At 42.2% G+C, this 19,944-nt stretch overlaps 3 protein-coding genes across 4 annotated transcripts in view; 1 reads left to right on the top strand and 2 right to left on the bottom strand.

Moving 5' to 3' along the window:
• The window catches only part of ECHDC1 (ethylmalonyl-CoA decarboxylase 1), a 38,921-nt gene extending 32,616 nt beyond the window's left edge, over window positions 1-6,305 (top strand). For both annotated transcript variants that reach the window (XM_048936335.1, XM_048936336.1), the window contains one exon: window positions 2,300-6,305. In XM_048936335.1, the coding sequence (XP_048792292.1) occupies window positions 2,300-2,705 (406 nt within the window). In that variant the 3' untranslated portion in view covers window positions 2,706-6,305. The remainder of the gene's footprint in view (window positions 1-2,299) is intronic.
• Window positions 6,306-7,997: 1,692 nt separating this feature from the next.
• On the bottom strand, window positions 7,998-18,054 carry RNF146 (ring finger protein 146). Its single transcript, XM_048935406.1, has 2 exons — window positions 17,942-18,054; window positions 7,998-9,762 (listed from the first exon to the last, which is right to left on the bottom strand). Exon 2 carries the CDS (start codon window positions 9,759-9,761, stop codon window positions 8,703-8,705), a length of 1,059 nt encoding a protein of 352 aa, XP_048791363.1. The 5' UTR covers window position 9,762; window positions 17,942-18,054; the 3' UTR covers window positions 7,998-8,702.
• Window positions 9,648-19,944, bottom strand: part of RSPO3 (R-spondin 3) — a 90,502-nt gene continuing 80,205 nt past the window's right edge. The window contains exons 5-6 of the mRNA XM_048935408.1: window positions 13,381-13,538; window positions 9,648-9,762 (exon numbers count right to left, since the gene is read on the bottom strand). Of these exons, the coding sequence (XP_048791365.1) occupies window positions 9,745-9,762; window positions 13,381-13,538 (176 nt within the window). The 3' untranslated portion in view covers window positions 9,648-9,744. The remainder of the gene's footprint in view (window positions 9,763-13,380; window positions 13,539-19,944) is intronic.

Raw genomic sequence — 19,944 nt, 5'->3', positions numbered from 1 at the left:
ACCCAGATTTTAATTCTCTTGACCTAGAAGAGAAATACAGACATACTAAGTCACATCAGAGACTCATTTTGTATTCATCTCCTGTTGTGTTTCAGACAGGGCCAGTAATAGATGAATAAGCTATAAACAGCTCAAGAATAGAATGGTGCTTCTGTCTTTTTATGTCTGCATCTTTGTGTTTAGTAGCATTTGATGTACTTTTTGTTACATAAATTCGTTTAACATTAGATCAGATCTTCATGTCTCAGAAGACAGACTCAACTCCTTTAATAAAACAAAGAGGGAAGTATTTATGCAAGGCTGTAGCTGGTGGTGTTTCAAGGCTGGTTAGCAGCTTAGCAGCAACCTTTGCCTTTTGAAATGTGCAGAATCTGAGCTCAAGTCTCCTTCACTTCCCTGAGCAGAAGGATTGGAATTGTGCAGAGTAACTAAATGGAGAGAGTGATGGGTGGTTTCTAAAAGAAGTGACATAACTTAGGAGAGGATTCATAGTTGAAAAGCCTGAAAAACCACAGAAACCTTTCTTAAGTTTGAAGACAGGCAGAGACTACATTTACACCTTCTGTTGACCACTTAGTTTTCTCTGAGCAGCTTGTTCAAAGGTACGGTATAAGGAGAGGTGAGTGAGAGTGAGAGGTCTCTCACTTCCTGTGGGAGTCTGGAACTTGCAGCCAGACATTTATTTTCCTTTCAGCTCATTTGGTTTCATTTTCTCTGAAGAGGGTGACAACTGAGCAGGTTCACATATTCTTTCCCACACAGTAAATTCTTTTTTTTTCTTGATGGTACTGAGGGATTGACCATGCTTCTAACATAAAATTCAACTTTACATGTGAGCTTCCAACTGCATTGACAGAACTTACCAGATGAATCCATGCAATTTCCCACAGTGTGTTCGCTGACATGTCTGTCCCTATGTGCTTACACAATCTCAGATTCAACAAACATGGCACCACTTTACTCATCCATTGTGGCTGTGTTATGTGGCTGCCTACAGATCATCTAGCATCGTCTGACTCGCTGTGTATGACCACTTCTTTTTTTTAATGCTTTGTGTTGCTCAGCACAGCTAGAATTAAGCCCTTAATAATGTTTTCATTATTGCTTTCCCAGTAGGACATAGGGTGTCAGCAAATTGCAAAGTAAGCTGCACCAAGAAAGGAATTTTGGAATACTTGCAGAATTTGAACAGGAGAGACTTGAACCTCTTGGGGTTTGCTGCATTTGGGAAGCACTTGCTCATGTTAGCTAAAAGCCTTTCTTCCCCTGCAACATCATTCTCTTCTTTTTGTCACATTAACCTTCCTCCACTATCTCCACAAAGTGGCCTTCATGCAATCTGGCATGTCAGCTGTTGCCTTTGTGCATTGTATTGGGGGTGGGATAAAGTGTTGTAAGCTCTTCAGCCCTGGTGCTTTGTAATACATCATGAATGCTGATAATGCTCTCATTAAGAAAAAAGGAAAAAAAAAGCAACCAAACAAACTCACAATTAACAATAACTAAGCAGATTTGGGAACAGTGAGTTTCCAAAAGCAGTTCCACTTTCAAAGAAGATTTTCTTTTTCTTCCCCTTTTTAAAGCTGTTCACCTTGGTATTTTCAATTATAGAAAACTGCATTGTTAGGAAACACTCATGTAGATATTAGTATTACATGCTTTATCTTCAAAAAGCCAGTTAGTGTTTGGATGGAAGTTAATCTGCCTCACAAGTATAATTCACAACCCTTGTGTTAGAAGTAGCAGCAAGCAACCACACTGCAGAACCATATCTTAAGAATGAGAAGTACTGGCCTGCTTCTGTACATCTGTCCTTCGTGTTTCTATTTTGAGAGGCTTTTTCCACTAACCCAGTGTGTCAGTATGAATGCCATGCAGAGAGTACCATCCACTGCAGTAGAGCTCCTTCAGGGAGAGAGCTTAATCAACCCTGAGGTGAGTTCTTAAACAGGGAAGGTGACAGACTGAGGAAATGAAATAAAGATGTGAAATATTTGAAAACAGGAATGTGAGACTATCTCCTGGAGAGGAGCAATTCTATTGCACACCGTAAGGCATAAGCAGAATTCTGCTACACATTGTGTGGACTCTATAAATTAGATCAACAACAACAGAAAACATAATGAAGCACCAGTGATGTAAAAATTAAGATTTTACAGCTCTGGCTGTCATTAGCAAACTGTCATACTGCATTATCATTTGGAAGCAGAAGGGAGGAGATGGAGGAGTGAATGCCAGAGAGCTGAAAGCTGAAGTCACAGCTCAGACTGACCTCTGAATGTCTGTTTTTCATTGACAGGTTGATGACGCCAGGCAGCGAGATTCGATTTGTCCATAAGCACATGGGCCTGGTGCCAGGCTGGGGAGGAGCCGCCAGGCTGGTGCAAATTGTTGGCAGTAGAGCTGCCCTCCAGCTGCTGAGCGGAGCTCGTGGGGTGGACCCTGAGAGAGCGCTGCATCTCGGGCTGTCAGAGGGGACCTTGTCTTCTTCAGATGAAACTGAATCACTAGAAGAAGCTCGAGCCTGGCTGAGTCAGTACACAGAGGGTCCAGCTAGTGTGATTCGAGCTGTGAAAATGGTGGTCACAGCTGGAAGAGAACTGCCGCTGGAAGCTGCCTTAAGGACAGAGAAGGATGTTTTTGGAACTGTGTGGGGTGGGCCTGCCAATTTGGAGGCATTGGCTAGAAGACAAAAGCATAAGTGATTGTCAATATATAATAAATATTCTTGATATTTTACACACAAAGCTTTCACCAAAGCAGATAATAGATTGATCGTTTAGTGCCACTTTAAAGGAACAAGTTCTTAACATTCCTGTCATTCATGTCTGGCAGACATATTTGGTGTGCAACCACACAGTAATCCCCAGAAGATCCCTTACTGTTTTAATCACCTACTGAATGAAGATTAGTGAAATTCCTATGTAAAGGTAAATACTGTGCTTAGAATAGAATCTAATTATTTTGGAATGAAGCTGAAGATTATTTTCTTTGGAGTAATTTTGTTTTTTCTAACTGGTATAGAAATGAGTTGTGTGAGAGATGAGAGGTTTCTTTATTTACAGAACAGGTGTGCCCAAAGCTCTAAAAGCTCTAAAACCTTAAAGCAACTTTGAAGCTTTGATAACTGGTAAGAGTATCATTTTTTCATCTTCAGTCAGTTCTTGGTATAATTGTTCAGAAAGTATACAAGGATGTGTTACTTTTTAGGTTTTTGGTGTTTTTTTTTTTAGAGAAATTGTTCTAACTCACCCAAGAGCTTGTAGACTTTATTTGCTGTTGTGGATCCGGATCTTTAAGTGCATTTAGGTGTCTACTCACAGCTTTGGAAACCAGCTACCAACAAATGCATCTGTGCATTCCCACAGCATTGGTCTGTGTTGCTGGGCACACGCAAAGCTGCTGACATCATTTTTCACTTTGAATCTTCTTGAAATTTTAGAAGATTATGGTGTATAATGCTCCCAAATACAATTTTTTTTTAGCGAGATGCTCTCGGTACTTCAGCATTCGTGGGAGACGTGTCTGGAAGGACTTGTTTTCCTATTACTAGTAGTACATATTTGGGCTGTGAGAGACCAGATCATTGGAACTCAATAACCGTGTGTATGGGAACCATTAGGTCATGGCCTGAACCAGTGATTGAGCACCTGGTGAAGGGACACAGCCAGCCCTGGGATCACAGTGGAAGCAATTCACCAGTGCAACCAGAAGGGGTGAACCCAGGTCTGCCCCTCACTAACCTCATTTAAGGGCTGGCATCAAAAGGGAAGCAACTCTGCTTGAAGATCATCTCCCCTGATTGTTTCTAGGGAACCCTGATCTTGGGAAAAGGGGTAAGCTATTCATTCTTCATTACTGGGTTGTGACTGTTACCTTTCCTGGGTGATTCGAAACTGCTTAAAGGCAACTGTATCAACTGTCACCTTTCTTACACCATGCTAGTGTGACTGTGTGAATTACTAGATAGCAGGGAGAGTTTTTCCTTTAGAAATTAGAAACTGAGACAGAGTCCCTGCTTTGGCTGATGATTCTTCATTTAGAGTGCAACATCTGTGAAAGCAGAAATGTACAGGCATATCCATAACTGAGAATTTCCTATACAGCTGATCACCTTGTCTCTCAATCCAGTGATAATGAGGGCTGGACCTGGGACCCACGTACCCCAGGGGAGCATGTTAAGGAGGAAACTCTGGACTATTTGGCATGGATGTGCATTCTTGCTCTCACTAAGCGTAACTAACTAGGTGCATGGTTCAGTGTTCCTTAGGAAAAGGAAGTGATTCCTTGCATGAAAATCCATGTTATGATTTTCACAGTGTGGTAGGATTACCAAGCTTGAGACAGTGAGGTAACTATATGTAGGTTTGGGGATTTGGGGACAGATCAGTGACAGGAATCAGGCTAAATGGCCAGCTAAGATTCTGTAGCTTTTGAGTATATGCTACGTTCTGCTGGGTATTTTATTATATGGCTTTCACAGTGGGGAGTGTAGCATAAAGCAACCAAAAGAAATGCTGAAGAAAGGGGTGTGTTTTGAGCTGGCAACTTGCAGAAGATGAGCAACTTTGGCCTGTTGATCCCTCCTTTCTGCCTTTGCATGTTATACTACTTTCAGAGGATGATTTCACACCTCCCTATCCTAAAAATAATGTTTGTGATTTTTTTTACTTCCAGGTTAGAGATGGGAATAGGAATACAGGGAGAGAGTATTGTCTATTATGTGCTTTCCCTCTTCCCCTTTTTTCTCTAGCAGCTCATTGTTTGATAGCCCTGTGCTGGTGGGTGTTTTCCTATACTCTAGAGGGTTTCAACCCCATGACTTAAGAAATAAGGATGTTTTAATATAGTAAGGGAATACTTGATTCATTTGTAATGAAGCTGATTTGCTTTTCATGAAGTCTCTCAATCCCTGAGGGATTCCAGATTGCCCATCTGTCTGTACCTTCAAAGCATGTTCCGGTCCATGTTCCCTCCTCCTCATGCCCTATTCAACTTTGTGAAGCAATAGCACCTCACATTGTCAGTCAAAAAAATGTGCTTTCTATGGCAAGTAAGTAGGTCTCTGCCACCAACAATTTGCCAAGTTTGCTGTTGCTAATATTGTGATTTTTTTTTTAATTTTTTTTATTATTTTTAATAGCTGTGAATATTTGAACCTAAGAAAGGCCACTTGTATCTCTTTTATTTTAATCAAAGTGCTATAAGGCCCCCAGTAGTATATTCTGTGAGCTGAGTGATACAAATTGGGTAGGAAACCGCGGTGGAAATGCTGCATCTGTTTTATGTATACAGTTTGAACTAGACCTGTGCTGTCAGTAAGTGAAACTAGGTATGTATGTACGTCCTATATGCACAAGAGTCCTCTTTCCAGTTTGATTTATAGACACGGAGCTTCTTGTTTCAGCAAATGCCTTTCTCCAGCAATCCCCAGTGTTTGTTACTAAGAACTGGACATGTAATTAACTGGTGCTAGAACAGCCAAGACACTGTCAGAAAAGGTTACAGGAAACTCATTTTTGCCCTCTCAGTTGGAATCGCAAATACACCAAACACTACTGTAGGAGATTCTCGTAATTATAGGTGTTTGCTTTGATCAAAGATTTGGTGCACAGTCTAATACTGTATTATTCTTCTTCATTTTAAAAATAAGTACAGTCTTTACTATGAAAACCAGCCTAACTAAATTACTGTGAGTGCTATCATGAGGGCTCCAGACTGAGATGAAATGGAATCCCGTTTTAGAAATTTCAAACATAAGTGGTCAGTTTCAGAGCACTTACTTGTCATCCTGAAGTGCCAAATACCTGTAACCAGCAGCTAATAGGCATTTATATTTTCTTTAAATTTGTTAAAGACTACGTGCTGCTTTTCCTTTAGAAATGATCTAAAACTGAACAAGCACCAAATGCACAAAATGAATTAGAAACCCAATTCAGAATTGATCCTCCCTGGTCTCCTAATTAAAAGGAGTACTAGCTTTTGTATTTTCTAGGGGCTGATTTGCCACCTCTCTCCTCAGCAAATGAGGTTTTCTTTTCCATTGTGAAATGACTGCCTTATTTCTTGCCTCTGTGTATTGGGACACTCTTGAGTACTTAAAGTGCATGGATTCTTAGCTGAAAGCTTGAACACTGTCACACTGGGGATCACTTCTAGCAATATTGATACTTCCCCATATTTGCTGCTACCCAACCTTTGGCAGGAATATACTTACCCAGGTAAGCTAGGTGCTCCCCCTTCTTCATTAAAGAAAAATATATGCAGTGCAGCTGTAGCTTGGCTAAAATAGATGCAGAGTAAGTTTCATAGAATAGAATCATAGAATCATAGAATCACTAAGGTTGGAAAAGACCTAAAAGATCACCCAGTCCAACCGTTCACCTATTCCCAATAGCTCCTACTAAACCATGTCCCTCAACGCAACATCCAGTCTCTCCTTGAACACCCCCAGGCTCGGTGATTCCACCACCTCCCTGGGCAGTCCATTCCAGCATTTCCTACTGAAGATAACAGTTTAAATATAAGGTGGGAATTACTGGTTGCTACTTCTTCCTTGCATGATCTGGGAGAGGGTTTGCCACTCTGATTAGCTGTTAAGCTCCCATCAACCTTACTTTAATTTTAGTAATTCGTAGCTGCAGTCAACCCTAGGGGGGGAGCCAAAAGCAGTACTGATGGGTATTTGGCCTGAACAGAAGTCTGTTTCTGCTTTGGTCAAAAACCCCACTAGATAATCACTGATAAAATTCATTGTGTATATGGGTGTATATATATATATTTTTTTTTGTACTGAAACTCCTCAAATTAAGTATACAGCAGGTCCTGTACTTTGCCTCTTGCTTTAACAGGGCATGACCTTACCCTAAGTGAAATGCATGCAAACACTGGAAGCATTCTTACTATTTTACAGCACAAAGTTAGACTTTGATTAGAACTAGTGTGTGGTACTCAAAACAAAAAGAAAGGTGACAGCTAACAAATGAAAGTAAAAAGCGCCCCAAACTCTTTCCTGCCAAAGGTCACATTACTGGCTTTGTTCTTCATGGAACTGGAATGTGAAAATCTGTGACCAAGACTATCCCTTCCAAGCTGAGAAAGCAAGAAATACTCTTTTTATCTGTCTCAGTCTCCTGTGCAGTTTCCTTTGTTCACTGACCCACTGTTTCACCTGTGGGCAGAGAAATCAGAAATGGATACAGTTGTGCCCAGGAAAATGCATGTCAGCCTTTGTTACTGTAAGAAAGTTTTAGAAACTTAAATCTACCATTCTTAAAAGCCAGCCCATTTAATTCTCTTCAAATGATTGTGTACTTACAGCACCTTTTTGTTTGATGGATGGGAATACTTAAGAATCAGCTATCAGCCCTTTCTATTCAAGGCCACATGCACCAAGAACTATGGTTTAATTAGCTTTATCTTAAAGGCAATGAACAGATGTTTTTGAAAAAAATGAGAAACAACTGCTATAATAAAAACAAATTGTACTTAAGATCTGGCTTGTAGACTTCTCTAATACTCATTCTATAATAACTGGGGCCAATTTGTGAGTGCATTTCAAATACAAGTCCCAAATTATCTGATCTCTGTAGTTATGAGCTTTGCTATGAAGAACAGGTAATAGCAATCTAGTCCTTAACACATCTTCTGTACTTTAGGGTCAAGTATGATTATTTTTGCTCTTTCATTTCAACACTTCTGCTGCTAATAAGACTGTGTGATACTTTTGCCCACAACAACAAGTGAAGTGAGTTGGTCAGCACTTGAGAAGTATGAAGCCTGTGTTAGCAGTAAGCCTGTTACTTGTGATTTATTTTTTTTTCATTAGAAAAACATACTCCTCCTAGATCAGTGTTCTGGTTGAAATAGTCAGGAACATGAGAACTTAAAGATGCCACTCTAAACCAATCCTTGCTTTTGGCGAATACAGGAAGCTGTTTCATGATTGTTTTCTTTAAAGTTCCTCCATTTATGTTCAATTAAATTGGAGACATATCTAAGATGGTTACTGATAAAATGTAGTTTTATTAAATTATAAATTCCGTAACAAAAACGAGACGGATCAGGAAAGACCTCAAAAACAGAACTACAAGGACTAGATGGCAAAGCCGATGAAAATGCCATGAAGTGTATAGGTAAGAATTTGCAACAAAAGTTAACAGCATTTTTACATTTCCATTGAAGGAAGGTAAATGCTTGCTCTTTGTCTAGTAAAAACACATTTTAACTCCAAACTCACATCTATTTTTCTCACATTAAATTAAGCATCCTGCTCACACCCAACATCGTGTCTGCTCCCACGTTGCTTTAGTGTTCTTTTCATACATCAATCCATGCAGAAAGTAGTAAGACACTTAATGCAACAATCAGATAATGAAGACAATTCAAGTTGTACAGTAGATATACATTGGCCAAAAAGGGATAGAGTATCTTCAAGGGCAAAATGCTACAAAATAAACACAAGACATTTTCAAGAAAACCGGGTATTGCTAAGCAGCTTTCAAACCATTAACAGGACAACCCAGTTTCTTACAGTTAGTCTTCCAGCTAAGACATGTTAAAAGACTTAAGTTAGGCCAAATCTGCTGCTTCCCTTCACCCCACCCTCCCACCAAACACACTGCTAGGTCTGAGTGCAATGCCAACGTGGACAGAAAATTTACAGATAGGAGACTGAGTTTTTAAATTGCATGGCTCCAGATTTACACTTCAGTGACTGTGCACTGTCCATCTGGCCTCCTAGATCTTACACTTGCATTTGCCACCCCTCCCCCTGCCACTGGTCTATCCGCTCCAGGCTGGTTTGTGTTTGCATTCAAGTGTCTCTGCTGGGCAGAGGATGGGTGTTGCTGGAGGGGATCAGACACATCCTCGCTATCGCTGCTAGCATCCGATTCAGTCTCCTCCACAGAGGTGTCAGGGGCTGGTACCCTACCAGAAGATGATGATTCGTGGTCCTCCTCTCCCTCTCCTCTATGACTCCTTTCAGCCATACTGTCTCCATTTATTTGTAAGTGGGCAAAAGAGTTCTCCAGAGAAGTGCTTGCATCAGGAGAGGGTGTTGAAGGACTCACAAGCTGACCATCCAGTGATGGCAGGGGCCTAGCAGAAACAGGCACCAGAGGCTGTACAGCTGCAGCCCCTCCAGTCAGTGTGCTGTCTGCACCATCAGCAGAGCTCTCTCGTGCCAGGTTGACACTGTTAGTGTCACAGTCCAACCTAAGCCCAGCCACTCCCTTCTTTGGTATATCTATTATGTCCCGTTTTATTTTTCTGCGCCGTCCATGCTCATTTCTCCTATACTGAACCATGTTTTCCAGATCTGCTATGTACAAAAACCCAGCAATTAGCATTTCAGTGCTCTTTTTACCCTTGGAAAAGGCATCTTCCAGCTCCCTGCTGGTACGTTCATCATACTGCCACCAACCATTTCTTCCTTCATAGTACCAAGCGTATTCTCCATTGCCTCTGCTTGCTGCTTTGAGTTCTTCTGGTGATAATAGAGTTGGCTTGTCAAGAAAATCCTCTGGGATCTCCTGCCGGCAGAGCGCACAACGTTTCCCAAGCCAAGAAGCTCCCTTGACACATAGATAGCAGAACACGTGTTTACAAGGCAGACTTACTGGATGGACACACGTTTGCAGACAGATAGCACATTCAGGGACTGTCAGGGAAGGTGCAGCATTAGCACACGACTCATTTGTCTTCCTGTTTGTGGGAAGCATGTTGATTGAATGATCTATTTCACCACAGCCAGCCATCCTGCAGAAGATCAAAGAGAGGCTTAAGTCAGTTTATTGTGTCAACCTAAACTAGGGCCTTTACCTCGCAGTCCACATAATGAGATGTTTGCCTTATCTTAAGGTGAGATATCGTTTATGAAGCTCAACTTCTGAAGAAACTGACACAGGCTAGCATCCTGTTTCCTCAGTCAACAGACTAAGCTGAATTTAGGGAGAATTTCTTTTGTAATCACTAAGCTTTAATTTTCTGCTTCGTTTTTAATAAAATATCATGCCAAGCTTTGAAATTTCCTCTGTCCTCTTCTCAAAGCAGTACTGATTGATGAACTTCATGCAGCCTAAAGGTACTACAAAATGTCCAGCCATTTTGGAGCATCCTCAGAAAATTTTAAGAAGCTATGATTCTTTTCCCAAGGGGGTAACTTAACCACAGATCCATCTAATTTCACAGTACTGGGGTTCATCAGTTTGATTTGTGGATTATTGGAACAGTCCTTCAGAGTAGGGTCCCATAGTACAAAATGCATTTGGCAGAAGCACCAGACTGTATTCCCACTCTGTTAGTCACCATACACCCCAGTGTACTATTCCTGAGACTGCTTTGCAACAGCCACAGGGCTACAGAAAGAACTGGATTTGAAAAGTGTGAAAAAAATGAAAAAGTCATTTGAAGTGACTTTTTCAAAACATATCTTGCATTTCTTATTCCCAAAGCGCAGGTGAACTCGCTGATTTACCTCAAAAGGAATTGTTCCAGCCCAGCAGAAGGGGTAGTATATCACAGGAGATGAAACACACAGCCAGAATCTGATTAGTTTGTGAACTTCCTTCTCTAGTCATGCCTTACTTCTGTCATTAAAGATGATTTTTCTAACCAACTCTATGAAAAGTGAGGATAAGACCAAAGAATGCATAACTGTGCTGCTCTGTCATTTTGTAGCAGTTCAATAGGTGAAATACTCTAGCTTTAACATGCAAAAAACTGCTTAGAGATGTTTTAGTCATGCCCATCTTTTTACACATTGTTTCATGTTAATTTTCCCTTTATATTCTTACATATTAGCAATCAAAACAAAACACCAAATATCAAATGAGGGAGAAAATGGGGCCTGAAAAGGTACCTTTTCCATATTAAATCTCCAAGGAATTTGGTAGAATAGGGCTCATATTTAGCAAGATAGCCTTCTGGTAAAACTAGTCTTTGGTGTACAAACAATTGAGAACGGCTAAACCAAAATGATCACAGAATCACAGACAGGTGGGGTCGGAAGGGACCGTCACAGGTGATGCAGTCCCAGTCCCATCTCCTGCTCCACATGATCCAACCAACAGTTCTAGATCTGGCCATTCATGGCTTTGTCTAGATCAGTTTTTTGAAACCTGCAAGGATAGTTGTATCACAGTCTGCCCAGGCAGCCTGTTGCATTGTTAGCCATACTTCTAGCAAAACACTCAGGAGAAAATCTCCGTTGTTAACTGTAAAAGCCTTGTTGCTTTACACAAATATCGCTGGGCTATTAAAAAAAAACAAAAAACAAAAAACACATTATTATAAACATAGATACAGAAGCATATATAAGTGCTATTTACTTAAAATGTCTCTCTCCATACTGTTTCCTTCTATCACTGTAATTTCTCTCGAAAAAGTCCAATGCCTTTCCGTAATCCAATTATTTTAATCAAGCTATTTTTAAAAGCTCTACAGCTCATATTTTTCCCTGAAGTAGCACATAATTGTGTCCATCTATGTTTCGGTTTTGTATCTAAATTCTTCTCTGAGATTAAACCCTAATCTGTGTGCTAGTTCTTCATTCAGCATGCCAGCTGCAGACATGGCTCTACCTGGTAATTGTCTTTACTGTACAGTACATATACATGTGCAAGATCCATGCTAGCAGTGTTGAGAACAAGTTGCTTTCTGACAGCCTCACACATTTCAAACAAAACTTTACAACAAAATTCGTTTTTTGTTTTGTTTTTATGATGAGAAACTTGTTAGAAAAAGGAAAGAAGAAAAGCTATTTGAATTTCAGAGTACCCATGGATACAATTCGATCAGTGTCTCACAACAAAAGAGCTGAAAGAGAAATCCATGTATCGATTGATTTCTGCCAACCATGGCTGAGGAATAAAGATCTGAATTTTCAAATGTTCCCATAATGACATATTACTGTGAGAAAAGGCACAGCAGCTGAGATTTGTTTCCACGCTGCAGTTTTACAAAAGGCTTCCTTCCCTTAAATACATTTTACAAGCTTGTCTGCTTCAATTAAAAAAGAAACAACCAGAAGATTAGTAACCACTGTATAAACTATGTATCGTAATTAAGAATTTGCAATCTGCTCAGATCAAAAATCAGTTCATTTTGACAAATCAAATTGTATCTGGTATCATAAGTTAACTCAAGTAAACTAAAAGCAGTGAGTTCTCACCTGTTCACTGCGCAATGCTGTAACACCTGAGCTGTGTTCAACTGGTCACCTATTAATCTGAGGGTTCTCTGGTTCTTTAACAGATCAAAACCTTAACACAACACAGCACATGAACGTAAAGAAAGGATAAATGTCTTATCTTTAAAGTCTTCAGTGATTTTTAATGACTTGGAAGAAAACACTGTGTGCACAATTAATACAGTTAAGGAATAACTCTTTATCTCTAAGCAAGCACTACCCAGCAACGTAAACTCTTAATAAGAGATGAGACAACTGCAGTTGCATGTGCTCAGAATGCAGGACAATTATGCATCTGAAGATTTAGATGAACTAAACTGAGGCTGTCTCCCTTTTTGTTTCTAAAGAAAGATCCTAATTAATCCTTTATTGATAACCTATTTAAGTATCAGACCTAGTTCACAGTTGGTTTATAAGCAAGTGTGATGACATATATGCAGATTTCTATCAAACAAGTACTCCCTTAGAAAGGAGGAAAAACATCTAGGGCTGCTATTCCGCTAAGCTATGACTGTGGAAGCACTTTTTTCCAGCTCTGCGACATTAATAACTAAATACAACTGAGTACAGACTACTTTCCCTGAAATTAACTTTAGAACAAGACTTAACCAAAAAAAGTCTTCATATTAAAATGGCTTTCAAATGCTAAAGTTCTGCTTTTTTGAAAGTTGAGTTCCTTTAATCATTTTGGGAAGAAGGGAAAATTACATTATTGAATAAATTAAATCAAACTCATCGACGCTTTCTAAAAATAAATATTTTGATAATCAGTTCAGGTATAAAAAAAAAAAGAGAGCAACAAGCATTTCAGCACTGCGTTTTAACACAAATACAGCCCAAAGCCAACTGAGAAGAAGCTGGCTTACAGTCTTGCCAGATCTCACATCCTCTCCTCTCGCCTCTATTATCTTTTTCTTTTAAATTAATATTTAAACCTACATTTCACTGAGTAAGCTTAGGGTGCCTTCAGCAGCACACAAAGTATGCTGCTGAGGACTAGGTAATGTATAGGAGCTGTATGAGAATTCCCCTGGCCTACTGGGACTCCGTCAGAAGAAAAAGTAAATTCCCATAAAACCACCCAAAAACAGAGTAATTTTTCAGATTCCAGGTCAAATTCTAACTGCAAGCAGGCATTCTGTCAAGGAGCTGGCACATATAAGTCCATTCATAAAACAGCAGCTTACTTCTTCTAAGAAATTTCTACTGGAGCATGCTACAGGACTAAGGTGTCCTCTCTTCAGATGTCTCCAGCTGCGATGGCAGGTCCTCCTTCCAAAGGCTGGCTCATTCCTGACTTGTCTTGCCCAATGGTACACTACTGTTTCAGCTTCTCTGCACACTACTGGAAAGCAAACAGTATTGCCATTACAACAGTGTTGTACAGAGGTACAAGCAAGCAAAACACACCACCATGGTCCTGTTACACGAATGGAATTACTATTCTTATAGCCTGACAAAGGCTATTTTCAATGTACAGAAATATCACCATCAGACTTTTTTTTTTTCCCCACAGTTTGACGTCAATTATTTTGATGTCTTAATTTACGCAAGTTATCATTTCCTAAAGTATTACAAAAGGCAATTATCTTTAGCTATATTAAGTCAATGCCTTGTTTCCATAAAGTAACTATGTACACAAAAGGAGAAATGAGATCAAAGATAGGAGTATGTTATGTTAATGCAAATTTAATTTCTAGTATATGACTTCTGCCATTCTGGAAGTTTAGAATGTAACAACAGCTACCCAAATACATATGCAGAAAGAACATTTCATACCACATTATCCCAAAGGACTATCTATCTAGTCTTGTATCTTGTCTCGAAACAGGCAGGTGTCCGAGGAGAAAACAGTGCATGTGAACATGGGACATTCCCTAGGCACTCTCCACAATTCAAGCAGTCTGTTGACTAGGGCCTTCCTTATAACATTTGCTCAAGGAAGGAATCATTTCAGCATAAAAGCAGTGCATATCAAACTAATGTACAGACTAGAGAGAAATGGAGGAGCAATAACGCCCTGACGGAACATGGAACACTTTGCATTATAGTCTTCTGTGCCACAGTCTATCCAACGATTGAATGCTTATCATTAATAACACTGGAATGAAATGTTCAGATGGCTTCTAAGACACATTAGTCAAACATTATTTTCTTTACAGCTGAGCTTCACGTGGCATTCAGTGCAGCTATTTTTAGAGACCATTCCTAAGGAAAAAAAAAAAGCAAAAATTAACGTGCCTAACCATTTGTCCTAGCACCTTTTCAAAAGACAGATCTCCCCTCACCATTTCTTTACACATCAATCTGGAGAGCTGCAATCACATTAAAATTCTGGCTCTACTAATCCGCTCAGAAAAGATATGGTGTTTGCTATGATCAAAGAGACAGCTGCAACAAGCTCAGTGCTGTGAATGTGGCGTTCAGTCCTTCATCTTAGGGCTGGCTTTCTATGGTACATCTGTGGGCTTCACTCAAAGTCTTTTATCTATTACCTCTTGCAATCCGCTATTAGAGGTAGCGCATTGTGAGACCAAATGTTATGTGGAGATGGGAGAAGGAGGTTGGGTCATTTCTGACAGATTTCTCAGGGAAAAAAATGTGTGCACGTACTTAACGTATGTAATTATACCTAGAAGAATCCAATTAGGGCATAATTATAGGATTATGGCACAGCAACTTCATAATTGCTGCACAGCTATTAGAAAGAACTAGTTCACATACTGACTTCAGGTAACCTCCATGCTTCATTACATTGTTATTTATTTAATAAGCCAGTCCTGGAAATTTTACTAAACGGGATAAAAGATGCTTGTGGTTACACACACACCCCTTCCTGGACTCTGCTCCTTTGAAGTGAAGTGGCTGAGAGCTGTGTTCTATACATAGCAATTAACTTCCTACGCTAGAAGAACATCTCATACAAGGAGTTACGCTACCTGCGGCAACCTGCGTGCGTCCCTTCCTCCTGTGCAGTCACCAATCCCACGAAGCCTATTGCACACCGACTCTGAAACACAGCCCACAACAGATGAAGGACAATCCCACTCACTAGGAATAGGAATTCAAACTTGGCATCACCAGCTGGGCAACAACTGGTCCCACACTGCGGCTCAGCCAGCGTTAACCGCCCCTTGTTTCCTTGGAAGGCTGTCAGGACGCCTGCAGGGGAACCTTGTGCCAGTTTCTTCCCACACCATGTTAGGATGTTGAAGCGATGTTCCCCCTAGCAGACCTGACATCCAAAAATGGCACGAGGTCTTCTTTGATAAAAGCATCAAGCTTTTACTAAGCCAAGATGGAGTGAAACCATCTCTTGTCAGATCAGTCGGCTGCTGCCTATCAAATTCCCAGTAGCCCATCATAGCCAGGACAATTTTTTCACTTTTCTACTATTTCGGAGACATGAGTGACATGAGTGGAGGAAAAATATCAACAACAAACAGATTTCCAGAAGCTTACATAAGAAGCCAATCCTAAATGTAAGTGCAGTGTTTGTTACTGATAACCCTAGGAATTCTTTATTTACAAAGTTTAGCTATTTAGAAAAAAAAAAAACAAAAACACCACTGGTAAATTCAACTAAAGCCAGCTTTTCACTTGCTGAAGGCTATCACTTAAAACCTTGCCTCAAATGAAAGGTGATCTCACAAGTTCTGCAACACCAGACAGACCACTTTACAACAGTTACCATAAACTCATCCTTTGTCTGCCAGAGGCTGAAAATTGAACAGGTGCAGCACTACAAAGGAAATGATAACAGGTAAACGTTCTTCTGTGATTCAATACTTGACTGTTACCATCAGGCTCCCTACATATATCTCAGTTACTGAGGAGGTGGGGTGGGGGAAGGTAGAAGCGGGAGAAAAAGGATCCCAGAACTCTCCGTACAGGACAGCAAGAGCCAAATACTGGGAAAGGAAAGAAGGAAGGATGGTGGTGGTTGCTTTACGCAGGTGGTGTTCTGTTTCATAAGAGAGAAAAAAATAATCATAATAAAAAAATTGCTCTCCCATCTGTAGGCCTATTATCATCGATACAGTATCAGCTAAAGGTATGGAATCTATCGGTATTTCTGTAACTGCCAGCAAGCATTGGACCGCACAGCAGGTAAATAACCTCACCGCCTCCTCTCTCTCTTAAACTTAGAATACTTTCAGAAATCACTGATGTGATAATACTTCAAATTCCCTGTTGTCCCTTATACAGCATTACTACACGTTAATTTAAAAAAGCCTATATATATCGGAATGGATCAGAGTTACAGAAAAACAGTCAAGTGCAGAACAGTCAACCATTTTGGTACTAAACTGCTACAGTTATTCAAAATGAGTTTCTTCTGCTGTGCTATAACTGGGACCCTGCGTCCTATTTCATTTTACTTAAGTGAGGAAAACCTGTTTTGTACTCAAATAAGAGGACAGTGACAAAATTCCTGTGGGAAAACAAAGCAAAAACGGGCAGCTGAAGCTATCAACGTTTCTGAGAGAGAAATAAAGCACAGGAACACTGAACATGCACAGAAGGAGAAAAAAACTCATCAATTCCAAGAAAGATTTTTCCCCAGCAACTCCAAGAGCCTTCCAAACCTTATTCAACTCCAAAAGTCCTGCAGCTCCATCTCTCTGGGCAAATGACAATTCCATTACGTCTACACCAATGCCGTGGATTTGAAAGGAAACAAAAAGAACAAAACTTTCACTCAGCCATTTAAACAACTGGTACTTCGGTTTGCTTGGAAAGAAGCCACGTTAACTGCATAGGGCTATAAAGCAAGCCTGCACAAACATCAAATATTTAAGATTTACTCCAAGTGACCAAATCAATATTCAGATTTTAACATGCCTTCGGTACAACCACAAGTGATTACTTTTGGCGGTGCGTTTTCAGAGGCACTTTAAGGCCTAATTTTAAGCAACCCACTGCCCAGAGGCAGCAGCTAACAACGCCGCAGCGCTGTACCTTCAGCACGACCGATGTGACAGAACACTTTAAAGCTCCGCTCCCTTTTCTTCCTTGTCATTACCCTGCACACTGCACGCTGCGCTCCCAGCAACAAGCTCTACACTATTTCTCCTTCACACCGCAGGAAAGTTATGCGAAGACGGAAATAAGATGCTTTGATTGGGGTTTCTCCATATGCGGAAAGCAGACATCCACAGCGTGAGAAATCTCGTATTTACCGAGTATTTCGCAATAATTTCTCAGCGGTGACGATACGTACAGCACCAAGCGCAGGACCTATTTTTTCGTCCCACTTTATCACTCCCGAAGGATGCAATTAAAAACCTCGAGCCCGGACCGTCAGCCACAGAGAAACAAAAGCACCTGGCGGCACCGCTCGCAGCTCCTCACGCGCTTCCTGTCGCGCTCGCCGACATTCCTCGCTCCCCCTCCGGCTGCGAGGCTCCGGCGCTGACAGCGGACGGACGGCAGCCGAGAGCCAGCCCGCTGCCCGCCCGCCCCTCCACCAGGCCCAGGCCGCGGCCCTGCGCGACCGCGCACGGCCGCCTCCTCCCTCGGCGGCGAACAGCGGCGCCGCTGGACGTGGGCCCCTGCCCGGACCCGAGGGCGGCACCCGCCGGTCCTCCTCCGCCGCAGGGCGCAGGGCCGCGGCAGGCCCGCTCCGCCCGCCGGCCTTTTGTTTGGGGCCGGCGCCTACTTCCCGGCCAGATCTCGGCTCCCGCCCCGGCCCCGATCCCGCTGTCAGCGCGGCCACTGGTCCCCCCACCCGCTCCGGGGACTCACCCGCCGGGCCGAGCCGGCTCGCGCCGCTCCGCCGCCACCTGCCGCCGCCTCCGCGGGACGCGCCGACGTCACGCGCGGAGCAGAGCGGGGGAGGCCGCGCCACCGTGACGCCGCGGATCGGGAGGAGCCACAACCGGCTCCGCCGCTGGGGGGGGCGCGCGCATGTGACGCCATGGCGCCGCGCCGCCACACCCCGCTCTCGTGGTGCTGCCATGGCGACGGGGCCTGCAGCACACCCTCACCGCAGCTTTTGTGGGTTCGGCATCCCCATCGAACGGAGGTTATAGGAAAATAAAGCGCCCTGGATAAGGTGTTCTTAGTAATAAATAAATCCGCGTCTGTGTTTCAGAGTCTGACAGTTTAGTTCGTCTGAGAAAGTGCAGTAGTGAAAGCAGGGTTTCATTTTACTCTCCGTGAAGAGATGGTTAAAGGCAATATCAGGTTGTGCTGTAGTGGGTAGCCGAAGAACGGTACCTGCAATAACATCAGCCCTCATTGCCATCTTTTATTTCAATCCAAACACATGTTGTGTGCACATCTCTTTCTGTACTAGCTGCTGTAGCACCAGCACATTTACCCTGGTTCTGCAGTGGTTTCTGTAACATGCCTTAGCTCTGCCTGTCTCTTGCAACTGAAAGTGCCTCCACTCTTTCTTTCTGCCTCTGCTTCCTTCGCAGCTCTGTGCCCTCCTTTGTTTCTCTTTGTTACCGTTGCCTACAGTGTCATCAATCTGGAATTTGTGTCTGATGCTTGCCACTACATTATTAATGTGCACAGTGGCTTGAAAAGTAAAGATTCACCAGACAAGTCCTGAGAGGACACCTCCTCCCTTAGCAAGAGTCTGCACCCCCACCATTAATATTTTGCTGACGCTTTGACAGTTGAGAGCTATTAATCATGTTTCAGTCTTTCTATTTATGAAGACTTTTTTTCTGCTTTTTTAGATGTGTGTGATACTATGTAAGCCTTTGCAGATATGCAGGTATACTATGAGCTCAACCCTTGCTGCAGGTGACACAACTGGGGAAAGATGGGAGAAAACAGCCTCCTGCCATGGTTTGAGTTTGTATCAAGACAGATTTTGGAGAAGCTCCAAGCTTCTCCAAGTCACAATGGCAGCGAAAGAGTGGGTAATATGTGAATCACAGAATCACACAATGGCTTGGGTTGGAAGAGACTTCAAAGCCCACACAGTCCCAGCCCCTTGCCACCTACCAGATCAGGCTGCCTAAGGCCCCATCCAACCTGGCCTTAAGAACCTCCAGGGGTGGGGCATAAATGGGATAGGGTATGGAATCATTACCCCTTTTCCTCACACCTATAACTTCAGCAACCCATCTGTATAGAATGAGAAGCTGTAAAGCCACCAACATGACACTAGAGTGGCAGGTGTGCCCCTGGCTCCTTTGTTCAGGCAGCCAGAGGAGGGGCTGAGGAGTTCCAAAGCAAAAACATATTAAAAGCAAAAATCCTGACAGTGTTTTGATGACACATTTGTTCCATGAAACCCTATTGCTTATAGCTCACTGTGTTCCTATCCTCTAAGCTGTTGCAGAGCTCCCCCCACGCACCTCTAACATTTTCATTAAAGTGATATGTTGTTACCATCACAGAGGGCTGGGTGAGATATGGAAAATCTCCAAAATTCTTTCTTTTTAGAAATTAGATATGTTGTTTCTACAGTACTCGACACAAGTTTGTCCCTGATGCTACAGGCGTTTGAAGTACCAAGTGGCCTGGCAGCTGGTCCTGTGCTGCGCAGCTAATGTCAGGCCATTGGTCCCTGTCCCTGTCCCTGGCAGCACTGGCTCTCAGGAGCAGTCACTGGTGAGCACTGTCACAGCAGTAGGATGGACCAGTATGACGATCACTGAGACAAATGTAACTCTGCATCAGCTCCACAAAAGTGCAGTTGTTTTGGTGAAGTGCGAGGCCTGGCTGGCTGTGAGGTGATCAATGGCCCTTTAAAGGCTTGGTCTTACAACTTGGTTTTCAATTTGACC

This window comes from Lagopus muta, chromosome 2 (assembly GCF_023343835.1).
Source record: "Lagopus muta isolate bLagMut1 chromosome 2, bLagMut1 primary, whole genome shotgun sequence".
In the NCBI taxonomy this organism is placed as follows: domain Eukaryota; kingdom Metazoa; phylum Chordata; class Aves; order Galliformes; family Phasianidae; genus Lagopus; species Lagopus muta.
Note: the sequence above shows the minus strand (reverse complement) of the source record. Positions and strands in the feature narration are given on the sequence as shown.

Excerpts from the sequence above, each read along its gene's own strand:
- RNF146 (XM_048935406.1), bottom strand. The coding sequence starts at position 9,761 with ATGGCTGGCTGTGGTGAAATAGATCATTCAATCAACATGCTTCCCACA.